This window comes from Geotrypetes seraphini, chromosome 15, assembly GCF_902459505.1.
Source record: "Geotrypetes seraphini chromosome 15, aGeoSer1.1, whole genome shotgun sequence".
Classification (NCBI taxonomy): domain Eukaryota; kingdom Metazoa; phylum Chordata; class Amphibia; order Gymnophiona; family Dermophiidae; genus Geotrypetes; species Geotrypetes seraphini.
Genome location: NC_047098.1, coordinates 38017814 through 38045441, shown reverse-complemented (window position 1 = coordinate 38045441; position 27628 = coordinate 38017814). Strand labels below are relative to the sequence as shown.

At 43.7% G+C, this 27628-nt stretch overlaps 1 protein-coding gene and 1 long non-coding RNA gene across 2 annotated transcripts; one reads left to right on the top strand and one right to left on the bottom strand.

The window, feature by feature from the left end:
* Positions 1-874: 874 nt before the first annotated feature.
* On the top strand, positions 875-27628 carry LOC117348865. The gene is made up of 3 exons (XR_004537060.1): positions 875-1041; positions 13721-13787; positions 26992-27628. It is a non-coding gene; the product is annotated as an uncharacterized LOC117348865 (long non-coding RNA).
* Positions 10120-14777, bottom strand: LOC117348862 (polyubiquitin-C-like). The gene is made up of 2 exons (XM_033921429.1): positions 14630-14777; positions 10120-13200 (listed from the first exon to the last, which is right to left on the bottom strand). Exon 2 carries the CDS (start codon positions 13192-13194, stop codon positions 10897-10899), a length of 2298 nt encoding a protein of 765 aa, XP_033777320.1. The 5' UTR covers positions 13195-13200; positions 14630-14777; the 3' UTR covers positions 10120-10896.

Below are 27628 nucleotides of genomic sequence, written 5' to 3'. Positions count from 1 at the left end.
GTCCACGTCATAAGGCATACGGGTACAGAATTAAAGATCTCCTGGGGAGAGGCCTGTAATGGGCATCAGGAGAGAGGGAGGGAGAGGCCTGCAATGAGCATCAGGGGAGGGAGGGACAGGCCTGCAATGGGCATCAGGGGAGGGAGGGGGCTGGGTACAGAGCCTGGCGGGGCGGAGCACTTGAATATAAACCCTTGGTTTATATTTGAGTTAACCTTTTTTGCCCCTTTTTAGGAGAAAAATGGTACTTTGGTTTATATTCAAATGGGTTTATATTTGAGTATATACAGTAAATAGAACCACAGAAAAGTCAGTCCTATCTTTATGCAGTCTGGCATTGCGAGTTAAGTGCTGAATATCATACTTAACTAGCTATGGTTTTGCTGGCTATATAAATCTGGAAATTCAATGCCAGAGCCTGGACATGGCCCAGCATTGAATTTAAGGGCATAATGCCAATGGCAGCAAAACATCGAGTGCTGCCATCTGAATATCAACCCCTATGTTTTTTTCTGATTACTTTCATTTGCTAACATGCATCAACGTGGGATATGTCATTGACCTTTCCCATGCTGTTGCAAACTATAGCTGATCCCTATTTATTAATTCATTCTGGGGTACGTTCCTATTGCCTGGTGCTAGAAAATTTAGTTTCAAATGGAAAGTTAGGAAAGAAATTAGGAGACATCTCTTTAGGAAAAATAAGGGTGGGGAATGTGCAGCCACACCACATATCAAGCAGAGCATCCTAGAAGATTTTTATAAAATATTCAACTTACTATTTCTATTTAGTGCTGTGCAGGGGGGGGGGCAGGATACCTAGAGGATTTTCTTTTGTTTCATTTTAAGTTTTGTTTTTACTTTCATTTCAGTATGACCTATTTCACAAAACTAGAAAACAAAATACACAGGAACAGTAAATAACGGCAGATAAAACGCAACATGGTCATAAGAACATAAGCATCGCCTCTGCCGAGTCAGACCATAGGTCCATCATGCCCAGCAGTCCGCTCCCGCGGCGGCCCCCCAGGTCAATGATCTGTAAGTGATCTATTACTCTAAAGCATTTTGTATTGTATAGTAACCCTCTATTTGTACCCTTCAATCCCCTTTTCTTTCAGGAACTTGTCCAAGCCCACTTTGAAGCTCAAAATCGTACGGTGCTCTACCACCTCCTCTGGAAGCGCATTCCAGGTGTCCACCACCCTCTTAGTGAAGAAGAACTTTCTAGCATTTGTTCTGAATCTGTCTCCCTTCAATTTTTCCGAGTGCCCTCTAGTCTTTGTTGCACCTGCCAGTCTGAAGAATCTGTCCCTCTCTACCTTCTCTATACCCTTCATGATCTTGTAAGTTTCTATCATATCCCCTCTAAGTCTCCGCTTTTCCAGGGAAAAGAGCCCCAGCTTGTCCAGTCTCTCAGCTTACAAAAGGTTTTCCATACCCTGTATCATTTTTGTTGCTCTTCTCTGGACCTTCTCAAGTATCACCATATCCTTCTTAAGGTACGGCAACCAGTATTGAACGCAGTACTCCAGATGTGGTCTCACCATCGCCCTATACCAGGGATCTCAAAGTCCCTCCTTGAGGGCCGCAATCCAGTCGGGTTTTCAGGATTTCCCCGATGAATATGCATTGAAAGCAATGCATGCACATAGATCTCATGCATATTCATTGGGGAAATCCTGAAAACCCGACTGGATTGCAGCACTCAAGGAGGGACTTTGAGACCCCTGCCCTATACAGTGGGAGGATAACTTCCTTGGTTCTGGTAGCGATATCTTTTTTGATAATGCCCAACATTCTGGTCCAGCCAATGTTTGTGCATGTCATTCTACTCCCTTTGATGTTAGGGTTATACCTGCCTCGCTGCAGGTTACCACCCCCCACCCTATGAAACACGTTAATGAATTTCATTGGGATTGGATTCCTCACTTTTTTAAACAAACGCATATCCCTATTTCCAGTGGCATAGCATGGGTGAGAGGCACTCGGGGTGGTGGCACTCCTCCCCCACCCTCCTCTGTCCCAATACAAGCAGCATCAGCAACTTGCTGCTCATGTCGGCATCGGCTCTCCCTCTGACATTATTTCCTAGGTGCGGGACCCTGAAATGACGTCAGAGGGAGAGCCAATGCTGGCATGAGCAGCAGGTTGGAGTTGCTGCTCGCACCAGCGAAGAGCTAGAGGTAAGGTAGGGGAAAAGTGAAGGCGCATGCATGGTGGGAGGAGGAATGTGAAGGGGCGGAGAGGAGGACAAGGGCCAGTGCCCCCACCAAAGTGGTGCCTGGAACAGACCTTCCCCTCTTTACTAAGCCACTGCCTATTTCTCTTGCACTCTGGGAGGAACATCATCCCCTGGCTTCTATATATGGTGCCTATAATTGGATGCCAGTCGAAAATAGTACTCAATTAAATTGACAAAGGAGCCAATTAGTGCCAATATTTGGGTGCTAATTGGCACCAATTTGAAATTGGGAGCACGTTTTGTTATGCGCTATTCTGTACAATGGGCGCCCTAAGGGGCTGATTCTATAAAGTGCGCCTCTTAGGTGCCTAACTTAATTGGCAAAATATCCATAATAGCCTCAATAATTGTTTTAAAACATTTTAATTGGGTGATAAGTACCTATCCGATTCTATAAACGATAGGCAAATAGGAGAATCAAATTTAGTGGTGCCTAATTCCTAAGTGGGCTTTTCTTTAGGCAGAGTGTGACTTAGGTGCCAATAAACATGATTCTCCTAAAATGTATGTCTTTAAAACCCTGGACATTTCAGGTACCACTAGCCATGATTCTGTAAATGGCACCTAAGCAGGATTAACACACAGACGGTGCCATTTTTCTAGGCACTGGCTGATTTAGGCACCATTTATAGCAGTGGTCTCAAACTCAAACCCTTTGTGGGGCTACATTTTGGATTTGTGGGTACTTGGAGGGCCGCAGAAAAAATAGTTAATGTCTTATTAAAGAAATGACAATTTTGCATGAGGTAAAACTCTCTATAGTGACATGTCTCCCAGGAGCCAGAACGAAGGACGTCATCGACAGAATCGAGAGGATCCTGGAAGGGGCTGAGACGGAGGAGACAGCTGTAGTAATCCATGTAGGAACCAACGACGTCAGCAGGAGAAACTACAACAGGACTGCGCTAACTGATCAATTCAGGATCCTGGGGAGGAGACTGAAACTGAGGGCAAGGAAGATAGCCTTCTCGGAGATCCTGCCAGTACCGAGAGCGGACACAAGGAGGCAGAGTGAACTACAAGCAATAAATGGTTGGCTCAGGAGATGGTGCGAAGAGGAGGGTTTCCTTTTTATTCGGAACTGGACAACTTTCTTGGGAAAGAATAAGCTCTACAGGAGAGACGGACTGCATCTGAGCACGACTGAGACAAGGATGCTGGCACGCAACGTCCAGAACATCATAGATTTGGCTTTAAACTGAGGAAGAGGGGAAAGCTGACAGTCGAACTGACACATCAGACAAAAGTATCAAATAAAGATACTGAGCAAGGACATTGTAAAAGAGGGCTTGGAACTGAGTGGGAATTTTTTGAAGAAGGACCAAAGGATACAATACAGGGGGCCAAGGACACTGGGCAAGGAGATTGTAAAAAAGGGATCAGGACTGAGTGGGAATTTTTGGGAAAAGGACCTAAGGACGCAATGCAGAGGACTGAGTGGAAATTTTTGGGTAAAGGACCTAAGGACGCAATGCAGAGCACCAGGGCCAAGGATGTTGAACCAAAAATGGGGAAACGGGCTGAGGAGAAAACAGACACCCCACAGGAGGAGGATGTCCGGGATGAGGCTTGGGGACTGGCAACCCATGAGGGGGTCGCCAGGAGTGCCAAACCACAAGGAAAACCAGCAAGAAAGGCGAACAACCAGGACTTACACTGCCTATACACTAATGCTAGGAGCCTAAGGGCTAAAATGGGAGAGCTGGAAGTCTTAGCCAGCAAAAAGGGCCTAGACATAATTGGAGTCACAGAAACATGGTGGACCGATGAGAATGAATGGGATGTGGCTTTGCCAGGGTTCAAACTCTACAGGAGAGATAGGCCACACAAAAAGGGTGGAGAAATAGCGCTATATATAAAGGATTCCATACCTTCAACCAGGATGGAAACAGCAGTAAGGGCGGATGACTTGGAATCACTATGGGTTAAGCTATCCGGAGGTTCTGGAGCAGACATAAAATTAGGTCTGTACTATCGCCCACCTGGACAAACGGAAGAAACCGACCAGGATCTGGAGGCTGAAATGAGGCAAGTATGCAAAAGCGGAAGTGTGGTGGTGATGGGGGACTTCAACTACCTGGGAATAGACTGGAGTATCGGGCACTCAAACTGCATGAGGGAGACCGCATTCCTGGAGGTCACAAGGGACTGTTTTATGGAACAGCTGGTCACAGAACCAACACGGGGGGATGCAACTCTTGACCTAATCTTCAACGGACTAGGGGGACCCGCCAAGGAGGTGGCGGTACTAGCCCCACTAGGAAACAGCGACCACAACACGATCCAGTACAGGCTAGAAATTGGATCTACAAAGGTGAATAGAACTACAACGACAGCACTCAACTTCAAAAAAGGGAATTATGATGGCATGAGGAAAATGGTGGGAAAGAAACTCAACAACACCGCAAGGAAGATGGAGTCTGTAGAAAAAGCCTGGACCCTACTTAAGGACACGGTGCACGAAGCACAGACCCTGTGCGTCCCCAAGTTCAGGAAAGGGTGCAAGAAGAATAGAACTAAAAACCTAGTGTGGATAACAAATGCAGTGAAAAAGGCGATAAATGACAAGAAGGCATCTTTCAAAAAATGGAAAAAGGATCGATCAGAGGACAACCAAAAGGAACATAAAAAACATCAAAAGGAGTGTCACCGAGTGGTTAGGAAAGCAAAAAGAGAATATGAAGAGAGACTGGCGGGGGAAGCAACAAACTTCAAATCATTCTTCAGGTACGTCAAGGGGAAGCAACCGGCAAGAAAGGAAGTGGGACCCTTGGATGATGGAGACAGAAAGGGAGTGGTAAAAGAGGAAAAAGAGATAGCTGACAGGTTAAACGAGTTCTTCACGTCAGTCTTCACGAGAGAGGACAAAACCAACATTCTGGAACCTGAGGAGATTGTAAAAGGAGATCAGGATGAAAATCTGGTCCAACTGGAGGTGAGCAAAGTGGGTGTCCTTAGACAGATAGACAGGCTAAAGAGCGACAAATCGCCAGGTCCGGACGGCATTCACCCAAGGGTACTCAAGGAACTAAGGAACGAAATAGCTGAGCCACTTCGACAAATATGCAACCTATCCTTAAAAACTGGAGAGATTCCGGAAGACTGGAAAATAGCAAATGTCACGCCCATCTTCAAGAAAGGCTCAAGGGGAGACCCAGGAAACTACAGGCCGGTGAGCTTGACCTCGGTCCTGGGAAAGATGATGGAAGCGCTGATTAAAGACTGCATCTGGGAACACATCGAAAACACTGGGCAACTAAAGCCGAGCCAGCATGGCTTCTGCAAGGGCAGGTCATGCCTCACTAACTTATTATACTTCTTTGAGGGGGTAAGCAGCCAGGTGGATAAAGGGGAATCTATAGACATCATTTACCTTGACTTCCAAAAAGCCTTCGACAAGGTACCACATGAAAGACTGCTAAGGAAGCTATGGAACCACGGGGTGCAAGGGGAGGTCCACCGATGGATCAAAAACTGGCTGGCGGACAGGAAACAAAGGGTTGGAATAAAAGGCCATTACTCAGACTGGCAATGGGTCACGAGCGGAGTTCCGCAGGGGTCGGTGCTGGGACCGCTCCTGTTCAATATATTTATCAACGACCTGGAGGCGGGAACAAAATGTGAGGTTATTAAATTTGCGGATGACACTAAACTATACAGCAGGGTCAAAACCATGGAGGACTGCGAAGACCTCCAAAAAGATCTGACAACGCTGGATGAGTGGACTGAAAAGTGGCAAATGAGCTTCAACATAGGAAAATGCAAGGTCATGCATGTAGGGAAAAAGAACCCGATGTTCACTTACAAAATGGGGGGATCACCGCAAGGGGTGAGTAACCTTGAAAGAGACCTGGGAGTGATGGTAGACACATCATTGAAAGCGTCAGCACAGTGCGCCACAGCCTCAAGGAAGGCGAACAGAATGTTGGGCATCATTAAGAAGGGTATCACAACCAGGACGAAAGAAGTAATCCTGCCACTGTATCGTGCAATGGTGCGCCCACACCTGGAGTACTGTGTCCAGTACTGGTCGCCGTACCTCAAGAAGGACATGGCGGTACTTGAGAGAGTCCAGAGAAGAGCAACTAAGCTAATAAAGGGTATGGAAGACCTCTCATATACTGACAGACTGAAGAAGTTGGGGCTTTTCTCCCTGGAAAAACGGAGACTTAGAGGAGACATGATAGAAACCTTCAAGATCATGAAGGGCATAGAAAAAGTGGACATGGACAGATTTTTCAAATTACGGGGAACCACAAGCACAAGGGGGCACTCGGAGAAACTGAAAGGGGAAAGGTTTAGAACAAACGCCAGGAAGTTCTTTTTCACTCAGAGGGTGGTGGATACATGGAACGTGCTACCGGAGGATGTGATAAGTAGAAGCACACTACAGGGCTTCAAAGAGGGTCTGGACAGGTACCTGGAGGACAAAGGGATTGAGGGGTACAGATAAGAGTAGAGGTAGGTAATAGGGATAGAATTAGAGGATCAGAGGCAGTTACAAAAATAGTCATGGACACTGTTCAGGCAATTAGGCCTGATGGGCCGCCGCGGGAGCGGACCGCTGGGCAGGATGGACCTGTGGTCTGACTCAGCGGAGGCAACTTCTTATGTTCTTATAAATCTTTCCTTTAACAGTTAAAGGAAAGATTTATAAACAATAAAGAGTTTTTACCTTATGCAAAATTGTCATTTCTTTAATAAGACTAACCATTTTTTTCTGCAGCCCTCACATTTAAAGTTTAATATCTTTCCTTTCTCAAATCTGACACATTTCAATCACTATATTGAAAATAAAATCATTTTCCCTACCTTTGTTGGCTGGTGACTTTATTTTTCTTTGCTTTTAACTATGTTTCCAGGGCCGCCTTGTCCTTTGAATGTTTTTCTTTCTGCCTTCACTTTCTGCCTTGCATCCATCTTTGGCATTAACTTAATATTCAATTTTTCAGCTTTGTTTTCAAAATCTAAGTTTTCATGTCCTACCTTCCTTTCCTATCTCTTCTTCCATCCCTATTTCCATGGTCTGACATCTCTTTACTTCCTTTCTCTCCCTCCCTCCCTCCCTCCTTCCTTCCTTTCCCCTGGTCTGGCATCTGTCTCCTTCCCTTCCCCCCATGCCCTGGCATCTCTCCCTCTCCCTCCATGGTCTGGTATTCTATCCTTCCCTCCCTCCCATGAACTTGGCATCTCTTGTTCCTCTCCTTTCCCTTGTCTTCCTTCTCCTTCCTTCCCTCTCTTTCCCCAATTGGGTGCAGCAGCAACAGCAGCAGCATTTCTCTTCCCCCTTCCCTCCCCCTCCCTTTCCCTGTGCAGCAGCAGCAGCATTTCTCTTCCCCCTTTCCTGTGCAGCAGAAGCATTTCTCTTCCTCCTTCCCTTCCTTGTGGAGCAGAAGCATGTCTGGCCGGCTCCCTTGCTCAGTCAATTGTTCCATTCAAAGCCTCTAATGAGGCTTCCGACGCAGGTGTGTATAGCGCAAGGAGCCACCATCCCCGGCTTTGAACGGAATGATCAACTGCAGCAAGGGAGCCGGACAGACATGCTACTGCTCCACAAGGAAGGGAAGGGGGAAGAGAAATGCTGGTGTGGATGGTGCGAGGTGCTGCCGCCGGCCGCAGCTTTGACCGGAACAATTGACTGCAGCAAGAGAGCAGTTGATCATCGTGTCCAGACCGCGGGCCGCAAAATAGTACCTGGAAGGCCGCATGCAGCCCGTAGGCCGCGAGTTTGAGATCGCTGATTTATAGAATCAGCCCCTAAGCATGCAACCCAAAAGGGGGTGTAATCCTGGAAGGTACATGGGCAGGTCAGGGGCATTCTTAAAATTTGTGCTCAGTGTTATAAAATACAGGGAACTTCTTTCTCTCTTTTGCCATTGAAAATTAGTTGAGCACTTGAACAGTATGTCCTTTTCAAGCTGTTTTTCAAAATAAGTCATATACAGTGATGGGGCGGTGGGTTTGGCTATAGGAGCTAATGTTCTTGGTCAAATTTCACAATTCTGAGTGTATGTGAACACTTTACATATTTTATAAGTCAGATATATATTTTGCTTATTTGCATACTGAGAAGTCTTATCCAGTTATATATATAAAATACAGGGTGCCAGGAATTACAGGTGGTTTCAGCAGACACAAGCAGGGCATATGCAGCTATCCAAGTTTGTGGGAGGGAACCAGGGGTGGACTGGGGGAGCTACACATTACTCCTTCCCCCCCCATGCATGTGCACTAAATATAGGCAAAAAAACAGTGTGACAAGGCAGTGGCTGCTGCCAGAAGGATTCTGGGCTGTATAAAGGGAGGCGTAGTCAGTAGAAGGAAGAAGGTGTTGATGCCCCTGTACAGGTCATTGGTGAGGCCCCACTTGGAGTATTGTGTTCAGTTTTGGAGACCGTATCTGGCGAAAGACATAAGAAGACTTGAGGCGGTCCAGAGGAGGGCGACGAAAATGATAGGAGGCTTGCGCCAGAAGACGTATGAGGAGAGACTGGAAGCCCTGAATATGTATACCTTAGAGGAAAGGAGAGACAGGGGAGATATGATTCAGACGTTCAAATACTTAAAGGGTATTAACGTAGAACAAAATCTTTTCCAGAGAAAGGAAAATGGTAAAACCAGAGGACATAATTTGAGGTTGAGGGGTGGTAGATTCAGGGGCAATGTTAGGAAATTCTACTTTACGGAGAGGGTGGTGGATGCCTGGAATGCGCTCCCGAGAGAGGTGGTGGAGAGTAAAACTGTGACTGAGTTCAAAGAAGCGTGGGATGAACACAGAAGATTTAGAATCAGAAAATAATATTAAAGATTGAACTAGGCCAGTTACTGGGCAGACTTGTACGGTCTGCGTCTATGTATGGCCGTTTGGAGGAGGATGGGCAGGGGAGGGCTTCAATGGCTGGGAGGGTGTAGATGGGCTGGAGTAAGTCTTAACAGAGATTTTGGCAGTTGGAACCCAAGCACAGTACCGGGTAAAGCTTTGGATTCTCGCCCAGAAATAGCTAAGAAGAAAAAAAAAAAAAATTTAAATTGAATCAGGTTGGGCAGACTGGATGGACCATTCGGGTCTTTATCTGCCGTCATCTACTATGTTACTATGTTACTATACCTTTGCTGGCAGGAATGCCAATGCCCCGCCATTCAATGAAATGTTGTGCCCAATCTGCTCCCCTCTTACTTCCACTGCTTCTGTAATGTGGAAGTCAGTGGCCTACCTCCAGCCACCGAATCTAGAACTCTCTGAGCATGCTCAGTTCTTGCACGAAATTAGCATGTATGAGAAGTTCCACAGGAAGCAGCAGGAGACACACCGTGGACTTATGCTTTACAGAAGCATTGCAAGGAAGAGGGGAGCGTCTGGGCACTGCATTTCTTTGGCTGGTTAGGCATCAGCATTTCCACCAGCTGCTTAAGGGGGTACTGCAGGTTTGGAAGAGGCCAAAGCCCAAAGTGGGTGGGCCATGACCCCAAGGCTCTCCCTCATTGCTACACCACTGGTTGCAAATCCTGGGTGCCAAAATCAGCATGCATTGCTCTTCTATAATGGGCTCTCATCTTTGAATGCCCATTATAGAATAGCAGTGAGCACCAATTTTTAAGTGTCACATTTATTGAATCTATTCTAGTTCCATGATCCTAGAGGGCAGGAGATAAATAAAGCAACATCTTCTTAAAGCAACAATGGAATTGAACATCCTAAATTTCCTGAATTTTCCTTTCTTAGAAGTATTAGAATGGAAGGTCTAACAAGCTTCTCTTCTGGACTACAGACAGTGGGCCACATCTTCTGTTGTAGCATAATTTATGAATGCATTTCTAGTTATATAATCACAGAGGTTCATGTTTGCTATATAGAAAAACCTTTTGCCAAACAGTTATTGGTTTAAGCAATGCTTTATTAAACTAATAAAAACAGTTGTCAAAGCACTTCTAAAAAATATACACTGGAAGCCCAATGAATCCACACTTGGCAAAAAACAAATTGGAATAGAAGTATGATTTTCAACACATATACAATACTGGGAAACAATAGAATTTAGGTTGTGCTGCATCTTAAATTTCTTTTTAGAACATTTACTGAATGTTGCACACCAAGGCTGTCAAGAATAGCTTGCTGTCTTACTGAATTCTGGGAGTTGTGTACATCTAGCAACGTTATAGAAATGATAAGTAGATGTACTTTTCTGTGGGAAGGTCTTGAGAAATCACTATAGCAAATCTGTAGCAGGAGCATCTTTTTGCTTTCATTTTCATAAAATCTCTGTTATTCCTCTGAGAAACAAAAAGAGATAATGCTTAGTATGCTTTTGGACTAAGTGGCAGTCCTTTAAACTACAATCTTCCAGCTGTTGCCAAATAGAAAGTCCTGGATTTTTCACAACATCTTCTCATTGAAGGCATTGGGTTCTGCTTCTAAAGTAATGATTTTACTTCTTTGGGATTTCACAAAGATTTTGCATAACTCCCTAGTCAGTCCCCAGGTAAAGAGTAGATATTTTTGTGGATGTTGTAGTTGAAACTATGATCAACTTTCAACTGTTTGCCAGCAATGTCTGATGGTTAGGAGAATACCTTGTAGGCCCTGGATTTTAGGCTTCACATTCTCAGTGATGTCACTGGGTTCTACTTCTAGTATGATGGTCAGTCAATGTTTACATAAACACTGGCATACCTCCTCTGAGCCTCAACACAAGGTGAAGAGTGGATTCCTTCTGAATGTTGTAATCAGAAAGGGTGCGACCATCTTCCAGTTGCTTACCGGCAAAGATCAATCTCTGCTGGTCGGGAGGAATTCCTTCTTTGTCTTGGATTTTGCATTTCACATTCTCAATGGTGTCACTGCATTCCACTTCTAGTGTGATGGTCTTCCCTGTCAGGGTTTTCACAAAGATCTGCATACCTCCTCTGAGCCTCAACACAAGGTGAAGAGTGGATTCCTTCTGAATGTTGTAATCAGAAAGGGTGCGACCATCTTCCAGTTGCTTACCTGCAAAGATCAATCTCTGCTGGTCGGGAGGAATTCCTTCTTTGTCTTGGATTTTGCATTTCACATTCTCAATGGTGTCACTGCATTCCACTTCTAGTGTGATGGTCTTCCCTGTCAGGGTTTTCACAAAGATCTGCATACCTCCTCTGAGCCTCAACACAAGGTGAAGAGTGGATTCCTTCTGAATGTTGTAATCAGCTAGGGTGCGACCATCTTCCAGTTGCTTACCGGCAAAGATCAATCTCTGCTGGTCGGGAGGAATTCCTTCTTTGTCTTGGATTTTGCATTTCACATTCTCAATGGTGTCACTGCATTCCACTTCTAGTGTGATGGTCTTCCCTGTCAGGGTTTTCACAAAGATCTGCATACCTCCTCTGAGCCTCAACACAAGATGAAGAGTGGATTCCTTCTGAATGTTGTAATCAGCTAGGGTGCGACCATCTTCCAGTTGCTTACCGGCAAAGATCAATCTCTGCTGGTCGGGAGGAATTCCTTCTTTGTCTTGGATTTTGCATTTCACATTCTCAATGGTGTCACTGCATTCCACTTCTAGTGTGATGGTCTTCCCTGTCAGGGTTTTCACAAAGATCTGCATACCTCCTCTGAGCCTCAACACAAGGTGAAGAGTGGATTCCTTCTGAATGTTGTAATCAGAAAGGGTACGACCATCTTCCAGTTGCTTACCGGCAAAGATCAATCTCTGCTGGTCGGGAGGAATTCCTTCTTTGTCTTGGATTTTGCATTTCACATTCTCAATGGTGTCACTGCATTCCACTTCTAGTGTGATGGTCTTCCCTGTCAAGGTTTTCACAAAGATCTGCATACCTCCTCTGAGCCTCAACACAAGGTGAAGAGTGGATTCCTTCTGAATGTTGTAATCAGCTAGGGTGCGACCATCTTCCAGTTGCTTACCGGCAAAGATCAATCTCTGCTGGTCGGGAGGAATTCCTTCTTTGTCTTGGATTTTGCATTTCACATTCTCAATGGTGTCACTGCATTCCACTTCTAGTGTGATGGTCTTCCCTGTCAGGGTTTTCACAAAGATCTGCATACCTCCTCTGAGCCTCAACACAAGGTGAAGAGTGGATTCCTTCTGAATGTTGTAATCAGAAAGGGTGCGACCATCTTCCAGTTGCTTACCGGCAAAGATCAATCTCTGCTGGTCGGGAGGAATTCCTTCTTTGTCTTGGATTTTGCATTTCACATTCTCAATGGTGTCACTGCATTCCACTTCTAGTGTGATGGTCTTCCCTGTCAGGGTTTTCACAAAGATCTGCATACCTCCTCTGAGCCTCAACACAAGGTGAAGAGTGGATTCCTTCTGAATGTTGTAATCAGAAAGGGTGCGACCATCTTCCAGTTGCTTGCCGGCAAAGATCAATCTTTGCTGGTCAGGAGGAATTCCTTCTTTGTCTTGGATTTTGCATTTCACATTCTCAATGGTGTCACTGCATTCCACTTCTAGTGTGATGGTCTTCCCTGTCAAGGTTTTCACAAAGATCTGCATACCTCCTCTGAGCCTCAACACAAGGTGAAGAGTGGATTCCTTCTGAATGTTGTAATCAGCTAGGGTGCGACCATCTTCCAGTTGCTTACCGGCAAAGATCAATCTCTGCTGGTCGGGAGGAATTCCTTCTTTGTCTTGGATTTTGCATTTCACATTCTCAATGGTGTCACTGCATTCCACTTCTAGTGTGATGGTCTTCCCTGTCAGGGTTTTCACAAAGATCTGCATACCTCCTCTGAGCCTCAACACAAGGTGAAGAGTGGATTCCTTCTGAATGTTGTAATCAGAAAGGGTGCGACCATCTTCCAGTTGCTTGCCGGCAAAGATCAATCTCTGCTGGTCGGGAGGAATTCCTTCTTTGTCTTGGATTTTGCATTTCACATTCTCAATGGTGTCACTGCATTCCACTTCTAGTGTGATGGTCTTGCCTGTCAGGGTTTTCACAAAGATCTGCATTGTAACCTATCAAGAAGAAAACAATATTCAGACAAGAAACATAAAACCTTAGTATTGTCTACTACAAATTAATTGTTTCATTCTTGAAATCTTTTTCTCTGATGACATGTTGCAACTTGTAAGTGATTAAGATGGGGCTTTAGAATCAAAAACCCTTTTCCATTTTTGCATTAATTTGGTTCAAGAGTTATGGAGAATTTTCAGAGGCAGAAACCTCTTTTAGGTCTATGGACCTACTCTAGTTTCATCTCATCATGTTTTCAGAATGACCTTAGCTTTCTAACTCCTAACTCCTATCTCAATATATTCCCTCATCATTTTCCTCTTCAGTGGTAATACAAAATAACAAGAATCTGGATACTCTGAAATTTAAGTCTTGTTCAGTTATAGAGAAAATAGATTAAGGAAATTCAAGTCTTTTAGAATTGAAGAACTGGAATGACTTATGGAAACTGCTGCACTATTTGAAATATCACAATAGGCACTTTCATCTTTTATAACTCCAATTTTCTTTTTGTTGTTCTAGATCCCTGGAATCTCCTTGAACTCTGTTCTTCTGCAACTCAGATCTCTGAGACTTTCACAGCTAATCTGTAGGTTCCGAGAATAATATGAAAATTCCTGAATGCCTAATTACTGCTCCTTTTATACTACTACAAGACATTGAACTATCACAACAAAAAGTGTGCATGTATATTTATCTCTATAACCCCAGAATTCATTGAGCCAACAGCATCAAAGACTTAGTGAATTTGTCAAGGCTAAAGGATGACACTTTGAACAGAAATTATGAATTAACTAAGACCCCCCTTCCCCCCCCCCCCCCACACACACATATTATATTAATGTATTTTCAAAGGTCATACTAAATGTTGTAATTGCAAAATAACTTGAAACTGTGTAAGGGGCCCCTTTTTCCAGATACCAATGACACTATGATATGCACTATGTCATGCCACTAGTTAAACTAGAAAAAACCTCCCAAACCCCAAGAGAGGAAAATGACTAGGGGAAAGAGACAAAGACCAACTGAACACTCAATCAACTATATTAGAAATTAATAAATGCTTAAGCGGGAGAGCCCTCAGTCACACAGCCACCACTGGGAAACTAGTAGGGTTCATTTTTTGTTCTTTAATGCCACTAGTTAAGACATTCAGGGAATAAGTTATCAATGTGGTCTGCTGTTAATTCCGATTATTTTATCACAAGTTGGGTTATTATAGCACAGGTTCTCATGGCACAAAATAGGATCCTGGTCTAACATATCCCAATTTGTAGCAAAATAACGCAGTATGATAAACTAACCTGACAACAATCGCCATCACTGAAAACTTCCTCCTCAGTTATTATTATTGAAATGTATAAGCCACTATCCAAGCCCTAAAATGGACTGTTCAAAGTTTTGATGTAGAGATTAAAATGCATACCTTACCTTGCTTTCCACACAAGAATTACAGGTGCTTTCAGTACCTTTCTCCTGGTTGTACCAACTGCCTAGTTCTCCTGGGACATGCTATATATACTGCACTGCTCAGAGGCAGTGACTCTGAATTCTATGAGACCTAGACTCCAGAAACTCCACACCCTGTTCCCAACACTGTTATTAATACACTTTTTTCCAATTCAAGCAACATAATTACTGTAATTACATCAACACTGCTGCAAATGCCTCTTTCACAACCAGTTTTTCAGGATATCCTTTGAAGGTATCCAAAGATCACAGTCCCTTTAAAAATGTGTTGTCATAAGTTCAGTGTTCTTCCAAGTGAGGGCGTTCTCTAATATTTTCATTCCTGAGGCATTAATTGGTTAGCACTTGTAGATGTCACTAGAGCTATGTGTTATAATGAAAAAGTCATCAAAAGAGGTTGAAAATTTAGTAGACATTTTCTTTTCTTGTCTATCACAGCTTATTTTGCTTAATCTAAAAACTGAAACTATGGAGTTAATATTCAGAAGGGCTTCTTTGAGTAGTGTACTGTAGACTGTTCAATGGATAAGTCCCTCTGACCAAGTCGTACTTGGATTTTCAGCAGCATTTCCCTTGATAATACAAAGACTTTTTTTTTTTTGCTGGCTCCATCTATGTGGAATGCTGAAATAAATTTTAAGATTTTATTGAAAACATTATTTTTTAAACAAACATTTAACTTTGAGAGGATCTCTAATTAGAAAACAAACGGTATAAATTAAAAAACTAAGACAGGTACTGGACAGACTTGTATGGTTTGTGTCCCATATATGGTGATTCGGTGTAGGATGGGCTGGGGAGGGCATCAGTGGGAACTTCACTAACTTAGAACATGAGGACGTTACTGGCCAGACTTTACTGTAGATATCCTGCAAACAACGGGATGATTAGATAGGCTGGAGTGAGCTTAGATGGCAATTTCAGCAGTTGGAACCTAGGACAATACCAGGTAGCTTTTAGTCTATGGCCCAGAAATATCAAAGAAGAGACAAGTTAACTTAATCATGTATTTTTAATGAGAATAACTAATGGGCAGACTGGATGGACTGTTCAGGTCTCTATCTGCTGTCATTTACTATGTTACTATGAGATGGAAGTTGAGGGATGGATAGATGAATTGCTCCACAAAATATAATAATTTCTGGAACGTGTTGACTATGGGGCACATTTTCTAAAAAGAAAATTGTCCAAAACACGGCATAAAGGATGGATACACTGCACTCTCTTTCCCAAAAGTTTTAGTGGTTTGATATTAAATTCTTCTTCTTACCAGGCCTTTAGAAGATCATTAAAACTTATCTATTTGATAAACATGTATAATCTAGATAAATTAATAATTTATTAATGTTATATTTTATATATAATGTACTGTGTTTTGTGGTGTAAATTCGCTGTGTTTTTACAGTACTTACATCTTATTGTAAACCACACTGAACCATGAGGTATTGCAGTATATAAATAAAAATTGTTTTATTATTATTACAGCTGCCAGAAGGTGAAGCAGTATTGCTGCCATTCTTGCTAATACCCTCCCTTTCATGGAGCTTCTCTTGGATCTCTTTCCCTACCCCAACTTTGATCTTTCATCTGGATTGGAAATCTTCTCTTCATGTATTATTCATTTATTTCCTACCCTTTTCTGGTTCAACATTATATGATTTTCTATTCCAGGCCCTAACCAAAGTCTCTACCAATTTTCCCAACCTCCTCAACTCTAGTGACTTCAATTTCCACCTAGATAACCTTGCACGATTACAAGATGTCGTTTTCCTTGCATTACTTTCTGATCCTGGCTTCCAGTAACATCTTGACTTTCCAACACAAGTAGCAGGACATGCACTGGATCTTACACTGTCTATGTTTGTCTCCCTCTTCATTTTGAACTTCTTCATCTCACCTATTTCTTAGTCTGAACACATCTTGATCTTGTTCAGCCTTCTCTGATCCTGTTCCTCTCTTCCACTTTATATCTCACTTGGTGGGGCCATCTTGAGACAGTTAAGATGATAGTGACCCCAATCATCAATTATACCTCAATGATGATGGCTTGTCTCTTAGACTATTCTTATTACAAACTGTTGGACTTTAAACTGATTTGATTTCTTTGGTTAGGGGTATCAAACACATTGAACCTTCAACACTCCCTTCACTCAGTTCTTGATTTCCCCAGGACTTTTTTAAACATTCTTTCAAAGAAAAGATTTCCTCTTAAGACCAAACTCTCGGTACCACGCTGAACTCTGTCATTCTGCAAAGACTAGTCTGTCTTTGTCTTTCCCACTGCCATCCTTGGTGTGATTCCTGTCTGCTTCTTAAACACTAGACCAGACAGGCCAAAAGATACTGGAGATAAAGAACTCCAGATAGTGTTGCCCATTGTAAAACAGCCCACCAGTTCTGTCGGAAGAAATTAAAAGAGAAGCAGAAATCTTATTATTCAATTTTTATTAACAATCCAGTTAACTGCTCCAAAAAAAAATTATTCTTTTTATTAAACAATTTGACCTCAGGCAGTCTAAGCCCTTCTATCACTGAAGATAAACAAATCGCAGACAAACTAAATTCCTTCTTTGCGTCCATCTTTACGAAGGAGGACACCTCAACAATACCTGAAGCGGAGAAAGTGTTTGCAGGAGAAATAGAAGATAGCCTCACCACAGTTGAAGTGGACTTAGACCAGATATACTATCAGATCGACAAACTTAAAAGTGACAAATCCCCTGGACCGGATGGAATTCACCCGAGAGTCTTAAAGGAATTGAAGGTTGAAATCGGAGAGTTATTGCAAAAACTTGCAAACCTGACAATCAGAACTGGACAGATACCGGACGACTGGAGGATAGCGAACGTCACGCCAATTTTCAAAAAAGGATCGAGAGGGGAACCGGGCAACTATAGGCCTGTGAGTCTTACGTCTGTCCCCGGCAAAGATCAAAGATAGCATAGTCCGGCACTTGGACGCACACGACTTGATGAAACCCAGTCAACATGGATTCAGGAAAGGGAAATCATGTTTGACGAATTTACTCCAATTTTTTGAGACCGTGAACGAGCAAATTGATAGTGGGAAGCCAGTGGACATAATATACTTGGACTTCCAGAAAGCGTTCGACAAAGTTCCACACGAAAGACTTCTCAGGAAACTACAAAGCCATGGCATAGAGGGAGATATACAAAGATGGATAGGAAAATGGCTGGAAAACCGAAAGCAGAGAGTGGGCATAAATGGGAAGTTCTCCGACTGGGAGAAAGTGACTAGTGGTGTACCCCAGGGCTCGGTACTTGGGCCGATCCTTTTTAATGTTTATATCAATGACCTGGAGGAAGGAACATCCAGTGAGATCATCAAGTTTGCAGACGATACAAAACTGTGCCGGGCAATCAGATCGCAGGAGGATAGAGAGGAACTCCAGAGCGACTTGTGTCGGTTAGAAACATGGGCGGAGAAATGGCAGATGAAGTTAAATGTGGAGAAATGCAAGGTAATGCATTTAGGCAATAAGAATAAGGAATACGAGTATACAATGTCAGGTGCAACTCTGGGGAAGAGTGAACAAGAAAAGGACCTGGGTATACTGATAGATAGGACCCTGAAGCCGTCGGCACAATGCGCGGCAGCGGCAAAGAAGGCAAATAGAATGTTGGGCATGATAAAGAAAGGAATCTCGAGTAGATCGGAGAAAGTTATAATGCCGCTTTATAGGGCAATGGTCAGACCGCACTTGGAATACTGCATCCAACATTGGTCTCCCTACCTAAAGAAGGATATAAAACTGCTGGAGAGGGTGCAGAGACGAGCAACAAAACTGGTGAAGGGTATGGAGAAACTGGAATACGAGGATAGACTTATAACACTAGGATTGTTCTCACTTGAGAAAAGGAGACTGCGTGGGGATATGATCGAGACCTTCAAAATACTGAAAGGAATCGACAAAATAGAGCAGAGAAGATTATTTACATTGTCCAATTTGACACGGACTAGAGGACATGAAATGAAGCTAAGGGGGGACAGATTCAGGACTAATGTCAGGAAGTTCTGCTTCACTCAGAGAGTGGTTGACACCTGGAATGCCCTCCCAGAGGAGATTATTGCGGAATCGACCGTCCTAGGCTTCAAGAGCAAACTAGATGCATATCTCCTTAAGAGAGGCATATAAAGATATGGTGGACTATAAATTACGCCAGGTGTACACCTGGCAGGGCCTCCGCGTGTGCGGATCGCCGGACTTGATGGACCGAAGGTCTGATCCGGAGATGGCAGTTCTTATGTTCTTATGTTCTTATGACTCCTTTGCTACTTAACTTCAACTCAAAAATCAGTGATCACTGCCACCTTTTTGAAATCCTCTACCCCCATACCTACCTTGGATAAATAGTCCAACCCTCTTAACTTGATTGGTCCAACCTCTTTAGCATAGGATACACTGACCCAATCTTGGACTTCTTTCAACCAGGTTACCAGTTTCTCTCTTACAAAACTGCATTCCTCTTCTAAAAAGATCGCCCGTCTGCTTAATCCTTTCCTTTCTCCTTAAACACTTGCACACTCCTTTCCTTTATTCTTTCTATCATTAATCACAGTCTCACCAGTGGCGAAGTTCCTTCTACTTAGCCCACTTCAATCACGTTTAGATGCAACCAAATCCTGCCAAAATAGTTACCTGGTGGTTCATGATAATATAGTCCAGTGGTCTCAAATTCAAACCCTTTGAAGGGTTTGTAGGTACTTGGAGGCCTCAGAAAAAATAGTTAATGTCTTATTATAGAAATGACAATTTTGCATGAGGTAAAACTCTATAATTTATAAATCTTTCCTTTTGGTTAAGTCTTAATAATAATATTGTAATTTATAACTAAAGATTCATTACTTTTGTGATTATGATAAACATACCGAGGGCTTCAAAATAGTACTTGACAGGCCGCATGTGGCCCCCAGACCGCGTGTTGGAGACCACTGTTATAGTCCCTTTCTGTTTGGCTGCCTGATTACTCTAGTCAATTTCTTTAAATATTTTGGCACAATCATTAACCAGCTTTTGTCATTTGAACCATTCTGATATGTTTCAGAGCCTCCTGCCAGTTTCTGTCAGTTCATTCTTTTCGTGATAAACCGGTTCAATTTTCCTTTCTCTATTCTACAGTTACTACACATCTTTGTTTATGCTGGTATTACCAACACCCTAGTGAATCGTCTTCAATCAGCCCAAGGTGGTGCTATTTGAATTCTGTGTCATGTCTGAAAATTTGATCATGTCATTCCTCTCGTTCAACAAGTTTAGGGTTCAGCTCAAAATCTTGTCTCTTACTCACAAGAGCATCTACGCAGGTTGTCCATCATACCTAGCTTCACATAATATATGCCATAGGCCCTCTCATGTGCTATATTCATCTAATGGGCTCAGACTAGCTGTCCCTTCTTTGGTAGGGTTACCGTATGGCTCCAGAAAAAGGAGGATAGATTGAGATATCCGGGTTTTACTTCCATTGCTTTCAATAGAAGTAATACCCAGATGTCTTAACTTGGCCTACTTACTTCCATTGCTTTCAATGGAAGTAAAACCCGGATGTCTCAATCCACCCTCCTTTTTCTGGAGCCATACGGTATGAATTGAATTAAAGAAATCAATAAATTAAATATTTAATTAATTTTATGTTATGGTATTCTTGGTATAGCATTTTAATGAATTGAATATCAGTAATTGATTATATTTACCCTACTTTGTATAGCTGTGTATATCCAAATAAATATAAACAAAAGAGCCCAATATTTAAAGTGATTTCAATTGTGCTCAGCAGACCAGCTGCTGATATTCGGCGACACTTAATTGGGCTTCCTTGCCATTTTCAAAGTGGACAGGAGAGGGGCATTCCAGGCAGAGTTGGGGAGGAGCCAGGAGTTATGCAGGTCCCAGCAATATTCAGTGCTGTTGCCTGTATAGCTAACTGGGCAGGTAGGAGCATACAAATAGCAGTTCTGAATTTGCCCGGTTAGCTATGCTGGTGCTGGCACTGAAACTGGAGAGCACCTAGATAACTTCCAGGTAGAGCCTTATGCATAGAAACATAGAAACATAAACATAGAAACATAGAAATAGACGGCAGATAAGGGCCCACGGCCCATCTAGTCTGCCCACCTTAATGTCCCTCCCCTACCTTTGCCCTGTGAATAGATCCCATGTGCCGATCCCATTTGGCCTTAAAATCAGGCACGCTGCTGGCCTCAATCACCTGTAGTGGAAGACTATTCCAGCGATCAACCACTCTTTCAGTGAAAAAGAATTTCCTGGTGTCACCTCGTAGTTTCCCGCCCCTGATTTTCAACGGATGCCCTCTTGTTGTCGTGGGACCCTTGAAAAAGAAGATATCTTCCTCCGCCTCGATGCGGCCCGTAAGATACTTGAACGTCTCGATCATGTCCCCCCTCTCTCTGCGCTCCTCGAGCGAGTATAGCTGTAATTTGTCAAGCCGTTTTTCGTATGGTAGATCCTTGAGTCTCGAGACCATCCGGGTGGCCATTCTTTGCACCGACTCCAGTCTCAGCACATCCTTGCGATAATGCGGCCTCCAGAATTGCACACAGTATTCCAGGTGGGGCCTCACCATGGATCTATACAATGGCATAATGACTTCCGCCTTACGACTGACGAAACCCCTTCGTATGCAGCCCATGATTTGTCTTGCCTTGGACGAAGCCTGCTCCATTTGATTGGCAGACTTCATGTCCTCACTGACGATTACCCCCAAGTCTCGTTCTGCTACCGTTTTTGCTAGGATCTCGCCATTAAGGGTATAAGACTTGCATGGATTCTGGCTGCCCAGGTGCATAACTTTGCATTTTTTGGCATTGAAGTTGAGTTGCCATGTCCTAGACCATCGCTCCAGTAGGAGTAGGTCGTGCATCATGTTGTCGGGCACTGAATCTTCGTCTGTTGTGCATTTGCCCACTACATTACTCAGTTTGGCGTCATCGGCGAATAATGTTATTTTACCTCAAAGCCCTTCTGCCAAGTCTCTTATAAAGATGTTGAATAGGATTGGGCCCAAGACTGAGCCCTGTGGTACTCCACTAATCACCTCCGTCATTTCGGAGGGGGTGCCATTCACCACCACCCTTTGGAGCCTACCTCCAAGCCAGCTCCCAAACCATTTCGTCAATGTGTCACCTAATCCTATAGAACTCATCTTGCTCAGTAACCTGCGGTGTGGTACGCTATCGAATGCTTTGCTAAAGTCCAGGTACACGATGTCCAGGGACTCCCCAATATCCAGCTTCCCCGTTACCCAGTCAAAGAAGCTGATCAGGTTGGATTGGCAGGATCTCCCCTTAGTAAATCCATGTTGTCGGGGATCCCGTAGATTCTCCTCATCCAGGATCTTATCTAATTGGTGTTTGATTAGAGTTTCCATTAGTTTGCTCACTATCGATGTTAGACTCACTGGTCTGTAGTTTGCTGTCTCCATCTTTGAGCCTTTCTTGTGGAGTGGAATGACGTTAGCCGTCCTCCAGTCCAACGGGACGCTGCCTGTACTAAGGGAGAGGTTGAAGAGCGCGGACAGTGGCTCCGCCAAGACATCACTCAGCTCCCTAAGCACCCTGGGGTGCAGGTTGTCCGGCCCCATTGCCTTGCTAACCTTGAGCCTTGACAGCTCACCGTAGCCACTGCTGGGCGTAAACTCAAAGTTACTAAACGGGTCAACTGAGCCAACCCTTGTCTGTAGCTGAGGGCCGAGCCCTGGTGCTTCTCGGGTGAAGACTGAGCAGAAGTATTCATTTAATAGTTGGGCTTTTTCCGAATCCTTTTCCACATAGTCTCCGTCTGGTTTCCTAAGACGTACAATCCCGCCTGAGTTTTTTCTTCTATCACTGATATGCCTGAAGAAGGATTTATCTCCCTTCTGGATGTTCTTTGCTAGAGACTCCTCCATGAGGAATTTAGCCTCCCTGACTGCTGTTTTGACGGCTTTTGATTTGGCCAGGTAGTCTGCTCTAGAGTCCTGCTTCCCTGATTGTTTGTAAGAGATGAATGCTTTTTTCTTCTCCTTGATCAGGTCTGAGATCTCCGCAGTAAACCACTGTGGCTTATTGTTCCTTCGCCGTTTACTTACTGATTTTACATAGCGGTTTGTTGCTTCTTGTATGGTTGCTTTCAAAGTCGACCACATGTTTTCCACGTTATCGGTTTCTTCTTGGCTTTGTAGCGCCTGGTGAACGAAGTCTCCCATTTCTTTGAAATTTGTGTCCTTGAATTTGAGGACTTTGGTTAGTGTAGTAGATTTAGTGAAACCTTTCCTGATATTGAACCATACCATGTTGTGGTCACTGGAGGCCAATGTGTCGCCCACCGAGACCTCTGTGACACTTTCTCCATTGGTAAGTATCAGGTCCAGTATTGCCTGATCCCTTGTCGGTTCCAACACCAGTTGCCTGAGGCTTGCTCCTTTCATAGAGTTTAATAGCCTCCTGCTGCTGCCGGAAGCAGAGGTAAGTGTAACCCAATCCACATCAGGCATGTTGAAGTCACCTAGCAATACTGTGTCCCCACGCAAAGTGATATTTTCTATATCTTCGATTATTTCCATATCCAGGTCATCCTGTTGTCTTGGGGGTCTGTAAATTATGCCAAGATACAAGCATTTGTCCTTCCCTCTGGCCAAATTAACCCAAAGGGATTCCCCAGTATACTGGACATCTGAGATTCTCGTGACCTTAATGTCATCTTTAGTATATAATGCTACACCCCCTCCCTTCCTACCCTCTCTGTCCCGGCGAAGCAAGTTGTAACCCGGTATGACCATGTCCCACCCGTGGGAGTCTGTGAGCCAGGTTTCGGATATCGCCACCACATCCAGGTCGGCATTCCTTATTTCTGTTTCCAATTCCAGGATCTTGTTTCCTAAACTGTGTGCGTTGACGTACATAGCCCTCCATGTTATATTTTTGTTATGTCTCAATGGGGATATTCCTGTTTGAGCTATTTGAACACCTTTAGCATTGTTTGTGTTATTTGTGCTTTCCTGAGGCTCAGAACCACAATGTGTACTCCCCATATACCCAGAACTACAGTGTGTACTCCCCCTAGACCCGGAATTACAATGTGACCCATAAATATGATGTGACCCTACTCCCGACTCAAAAGTGTGTGCACTCACCCCTGACCCAGAATTTCGGTGTCTACTTTCCTCAGCCTCATAAATGTATTGGCATTTTAGTTCGCCTGGTATGTTGTTTGTGCCTGTACCCTCCCCTGACTTACCTAGTTTAAAGCCCTGTGGAGTAGGCGGGCTAGGCGGTGTCCAAGGACATTCTTCCCTCTTCTGGTTAGGTGTAGCCCGTCGTGTCCCTGTAGTCCTTGCAATGCTTCTCCATGGTGCAGAAACCCAAAGTTCATCTCCTTGCACCATCCTCGCAGCCAGTCGTTCGCCCTTTGTATTCGATCCTCTCTGGCTCTGCCCTTGCCCCTCAATGGGAGAATCGAGGAGAAGACTACCTGCGCATCCATCCTCCTCAGCTTCTCCCCCAGGGCCCTGAAGTCTTCAGGTATGCTGTCCGGGCTGCTCCTTGTGGTGTCGTTGGTTCCGACATGGATTAGAACCATGGGGAAGTGGTCTCGGGGCTTGATGAGTCTGTCAATGCAAGCAGTGACATCCCGGATCCTGGCCCCTGGCAAACAGCAGACCTCTCTTGATTGTAGGTCTGGTCTGCAGATTGGTCCCTCGGTGCCCCTCAGCAGCGAATCTCCGATGACCACCACTCTGCGCTTCTTAGGGGTGGGCTGTACTGTTGATTCCGGAGTTGGAACCGTCTGCTGAACAACTACTTGTAGCTCTTTCTCCGGACCTTCCTGTAGCAGCTGATATCTGTTCCTCAGGGCGATATGAGGTGTCGATGTTGAGCTGTCCTGTAAGGGGGAAAAAGAGACAGAGTTAGGTCCTCTGCATTTTCTTGTGGAGGAAGTCACCAACTGCCAGGAGTCAGCGTCTCCAACCACTTCCTGCATTCCGGTAGTTTGTCTCAAGGTGGCCGTTTTGGATGCTATGGGTGTTCCCAGGGTGGTCTTGTCAGGTTCCTGTTCAGCGATCTGAGACAGCTCCTGGATGACTCCATCGATGAAGGTCTCGTCATCTCGGATGCTCCTTAAGCGCTGAACCTCCTCTCTCAGGCTCTTTAGCTCCATCAAAAGGCTTTCGTCCGGTTGAACCATTACTTCTGTCTGCGTTGAGACTGTAGACATCTTTGAGGGGATGGCCTCGGTCTGTACAGAGACCTCTGCCCTCCGTCCTGGTTCTCCTTCCATGTGTACTCGGACCATAGCCATCCCCTGGGTGCTCTCGGTGACTGAACTGCCTGTTTTGATTGAAGTCTTGCTGCTTCTAGTCCTACCTGCCATTACAAAGGTTTATTGTTATTATTTCTTAATTAAAAAATTTTTTTTTTTTTTAGGATGTTTGTTAGGGTGGGGGCTGTTAGGTGTTGGTCAGTAAGTGTTGAGGGAGGGATAGAGGTAGTTAGTTAGTTCTTGGTCTGAGGGATGGAGTAGTTAGTTAGTTAGTTAGTAGTAGTAGTTAGTTAGTTAACAGTTAGTTAATTGTCAGTTAAGAACGTCTGTTTGTTAGTGTGCCTGTTTAGTGAGAAAGATTTAGTAGCTTGTTGGTGAGATAGAAAGTTGTAAGATTGAGAGTTAAAGACTTGGTAGAAAGTTGTAGATTGATAGTTAAAGACTTGGTAGAACGCTAAAGAAAGACTGAAGACAATTGATTAGTTAGCTAGTCTTATAAGTTGGGAGTCCGGCTATAGTTGATAGCCCTTTCTTGATGCCCTTCTTGAGGCCCTTCGCAAAGGCGCTCTCGCTAAGGCGAGCGCCTTTGCCGCTCGCCTTCACCGCGCGCCAAACGGCTGCGCGCCGTTGGCTCGTCCCCTTTTATGGGGGGGAGTTTGGCTGGTGATGTCAGGGGTGGGCGGAGTTAGCTCTCGTCTCTTCCCCTGCTAGCACCGCCTTCTCTGCTCCTCTCTCTGCTTCTTCCTGCTAGCACACTCTCCGCTCACTGTTCTGCCATGTGCTCAGAACTCTGCTACCATCTGCTCAGGACTAGGCACAGCTCCTACAGTCTCCCTTCGGCTGGCCTTGCAGTGTTTGGTCTTCCTTCCCACCTGACCCCCTTAGCATAGTAACATGCTCCCCTATGTATTGTCCTATCATGTCATGTTCTAAAATATACTGGCTTGCTCTACATTATTATACCCTGTTATGTTTTATTATGTATGTAAACTTGTAACCCATTCTGAACTCTTCTGGAAGGACGGGATATAAATCCAAATAAATAAATAAATATGGACCTGAATGGTCCATTCAGTCTGTCTAATAGTCACACTCATTATTGTTTATTGAAAGCTTCTATACTGCTGCTAATGACTGGGGAGTCAATTCAGAGTAGTTAAATTGTCTTTTCTTTAATATTTCTGGGCAATAGACCATAGAAGTCCGCCCGGAACTGTCTTTAGGTTCCCACTGCTGGAGTTGTCATTGAAACCCACTCCAGCCTATCCTAACCATCCTGTCACTGGAGCTTCTATCAAAGCCCTCCCCAGCTCATCCTAAACCAAATTACCATATCTGGGACACAGACTATGTAGGATTGCCCAGTACTGGCCTTAGTTTGTTTTATACCATTCATTTTCTAATTAGAAATCCTTAAAAAGCAATAGGTTTCCTCCTTCCCTCTAAACATCCCAAAGAGCAATAGCCCCCCCCCCCCTCCTATAACAATAAGCCTTCTTCTACCTGATCCCCATTCCAATCTCCCCAACCTCCCAATCTCTGTAGTCCTCCCCGGGTCTAGATGCTGGTAGGCACCAAAGCTCAGTAAAGAATGCCAATTACACAACATTTGTATTTATGAAAAAATTACAAAAAAATTTACAAAAAAACTACAGTTTGCAGTTTATTATTTTTTCTGTAGTTTTTTTTTTTGTAAAATTTTTTTAGTAATTTTTTCATATATACATCTCTGCATTGACTTCCAGTCCCTTTAATGTCTCTATCATTATAATTTGTTGTCCCTTGTTACATTGTGGCCGGTTGCATGACCACGTGGTTTGTGTACGTGGTGACATTTGAGGCCTTTAAATTCTTGGCGGCTTTCCGCCGTTGTAACATCAGGAAGAAGCTGTGTGAATTGTTCTCCTTTTACTACGTGAGACATTCTTTATCATCTTTGGTGAGTTCTAACCTTACAGCCAAGATACTTTTATAGTAAAAATAAGGTATGTTTTAATTTATGTACAAATAAAGTATTAATTCGTTTAAATTTTGTATTTCTTTCAGAATCACTTACACCCATTACTAAAAATCCTTGTAAATTCTCCATTGGTTCCCTGAGGCAGGAACGAAACATGGCACGTCGGAACCTGCAAGCTATAATATAAGTTTGCTGTGTTTTCTTTGAATGATATGACGTACACAAGTTAAGAACTTTAAGCCCTAGTGGCACATTAGTATACAAGTATACAAACTTGAAGTCGCTTTTTATTCTTTTCTATATGCGATGATTGGGCGGTGAGGTGGGGTCCTCCCCAGTTATCGCCTCCATGATTCTGAGCATAAAGTTTATAAATATTGCATACACCATTGACACAGTATACTTATAAACATCATCAAGAGTGTTTTTTTTTTTTTTTGCTTCATATGCTTTTTAAAGATGCCTATAACTGATTTTTACACACTGTACTTTTTAACTTTTCACCTTCTCCTATTGTATTTTCCTTTTATGTATTCTTTCTAAGAAATTGTGGTTCTTCCCTTTTTTCCCCAATGTTTTCAGGTCATAAGTATGTTGTTTAGTTGGTGTATGTCTAATAATTTAAAAATGTTCGTCTCCCAGCTATTTTAAATTACTATGTACAACACTTTGTATCTGTGGATAAGCGTTTAATCAAAAATTTAAATAAACTATGAAACTATG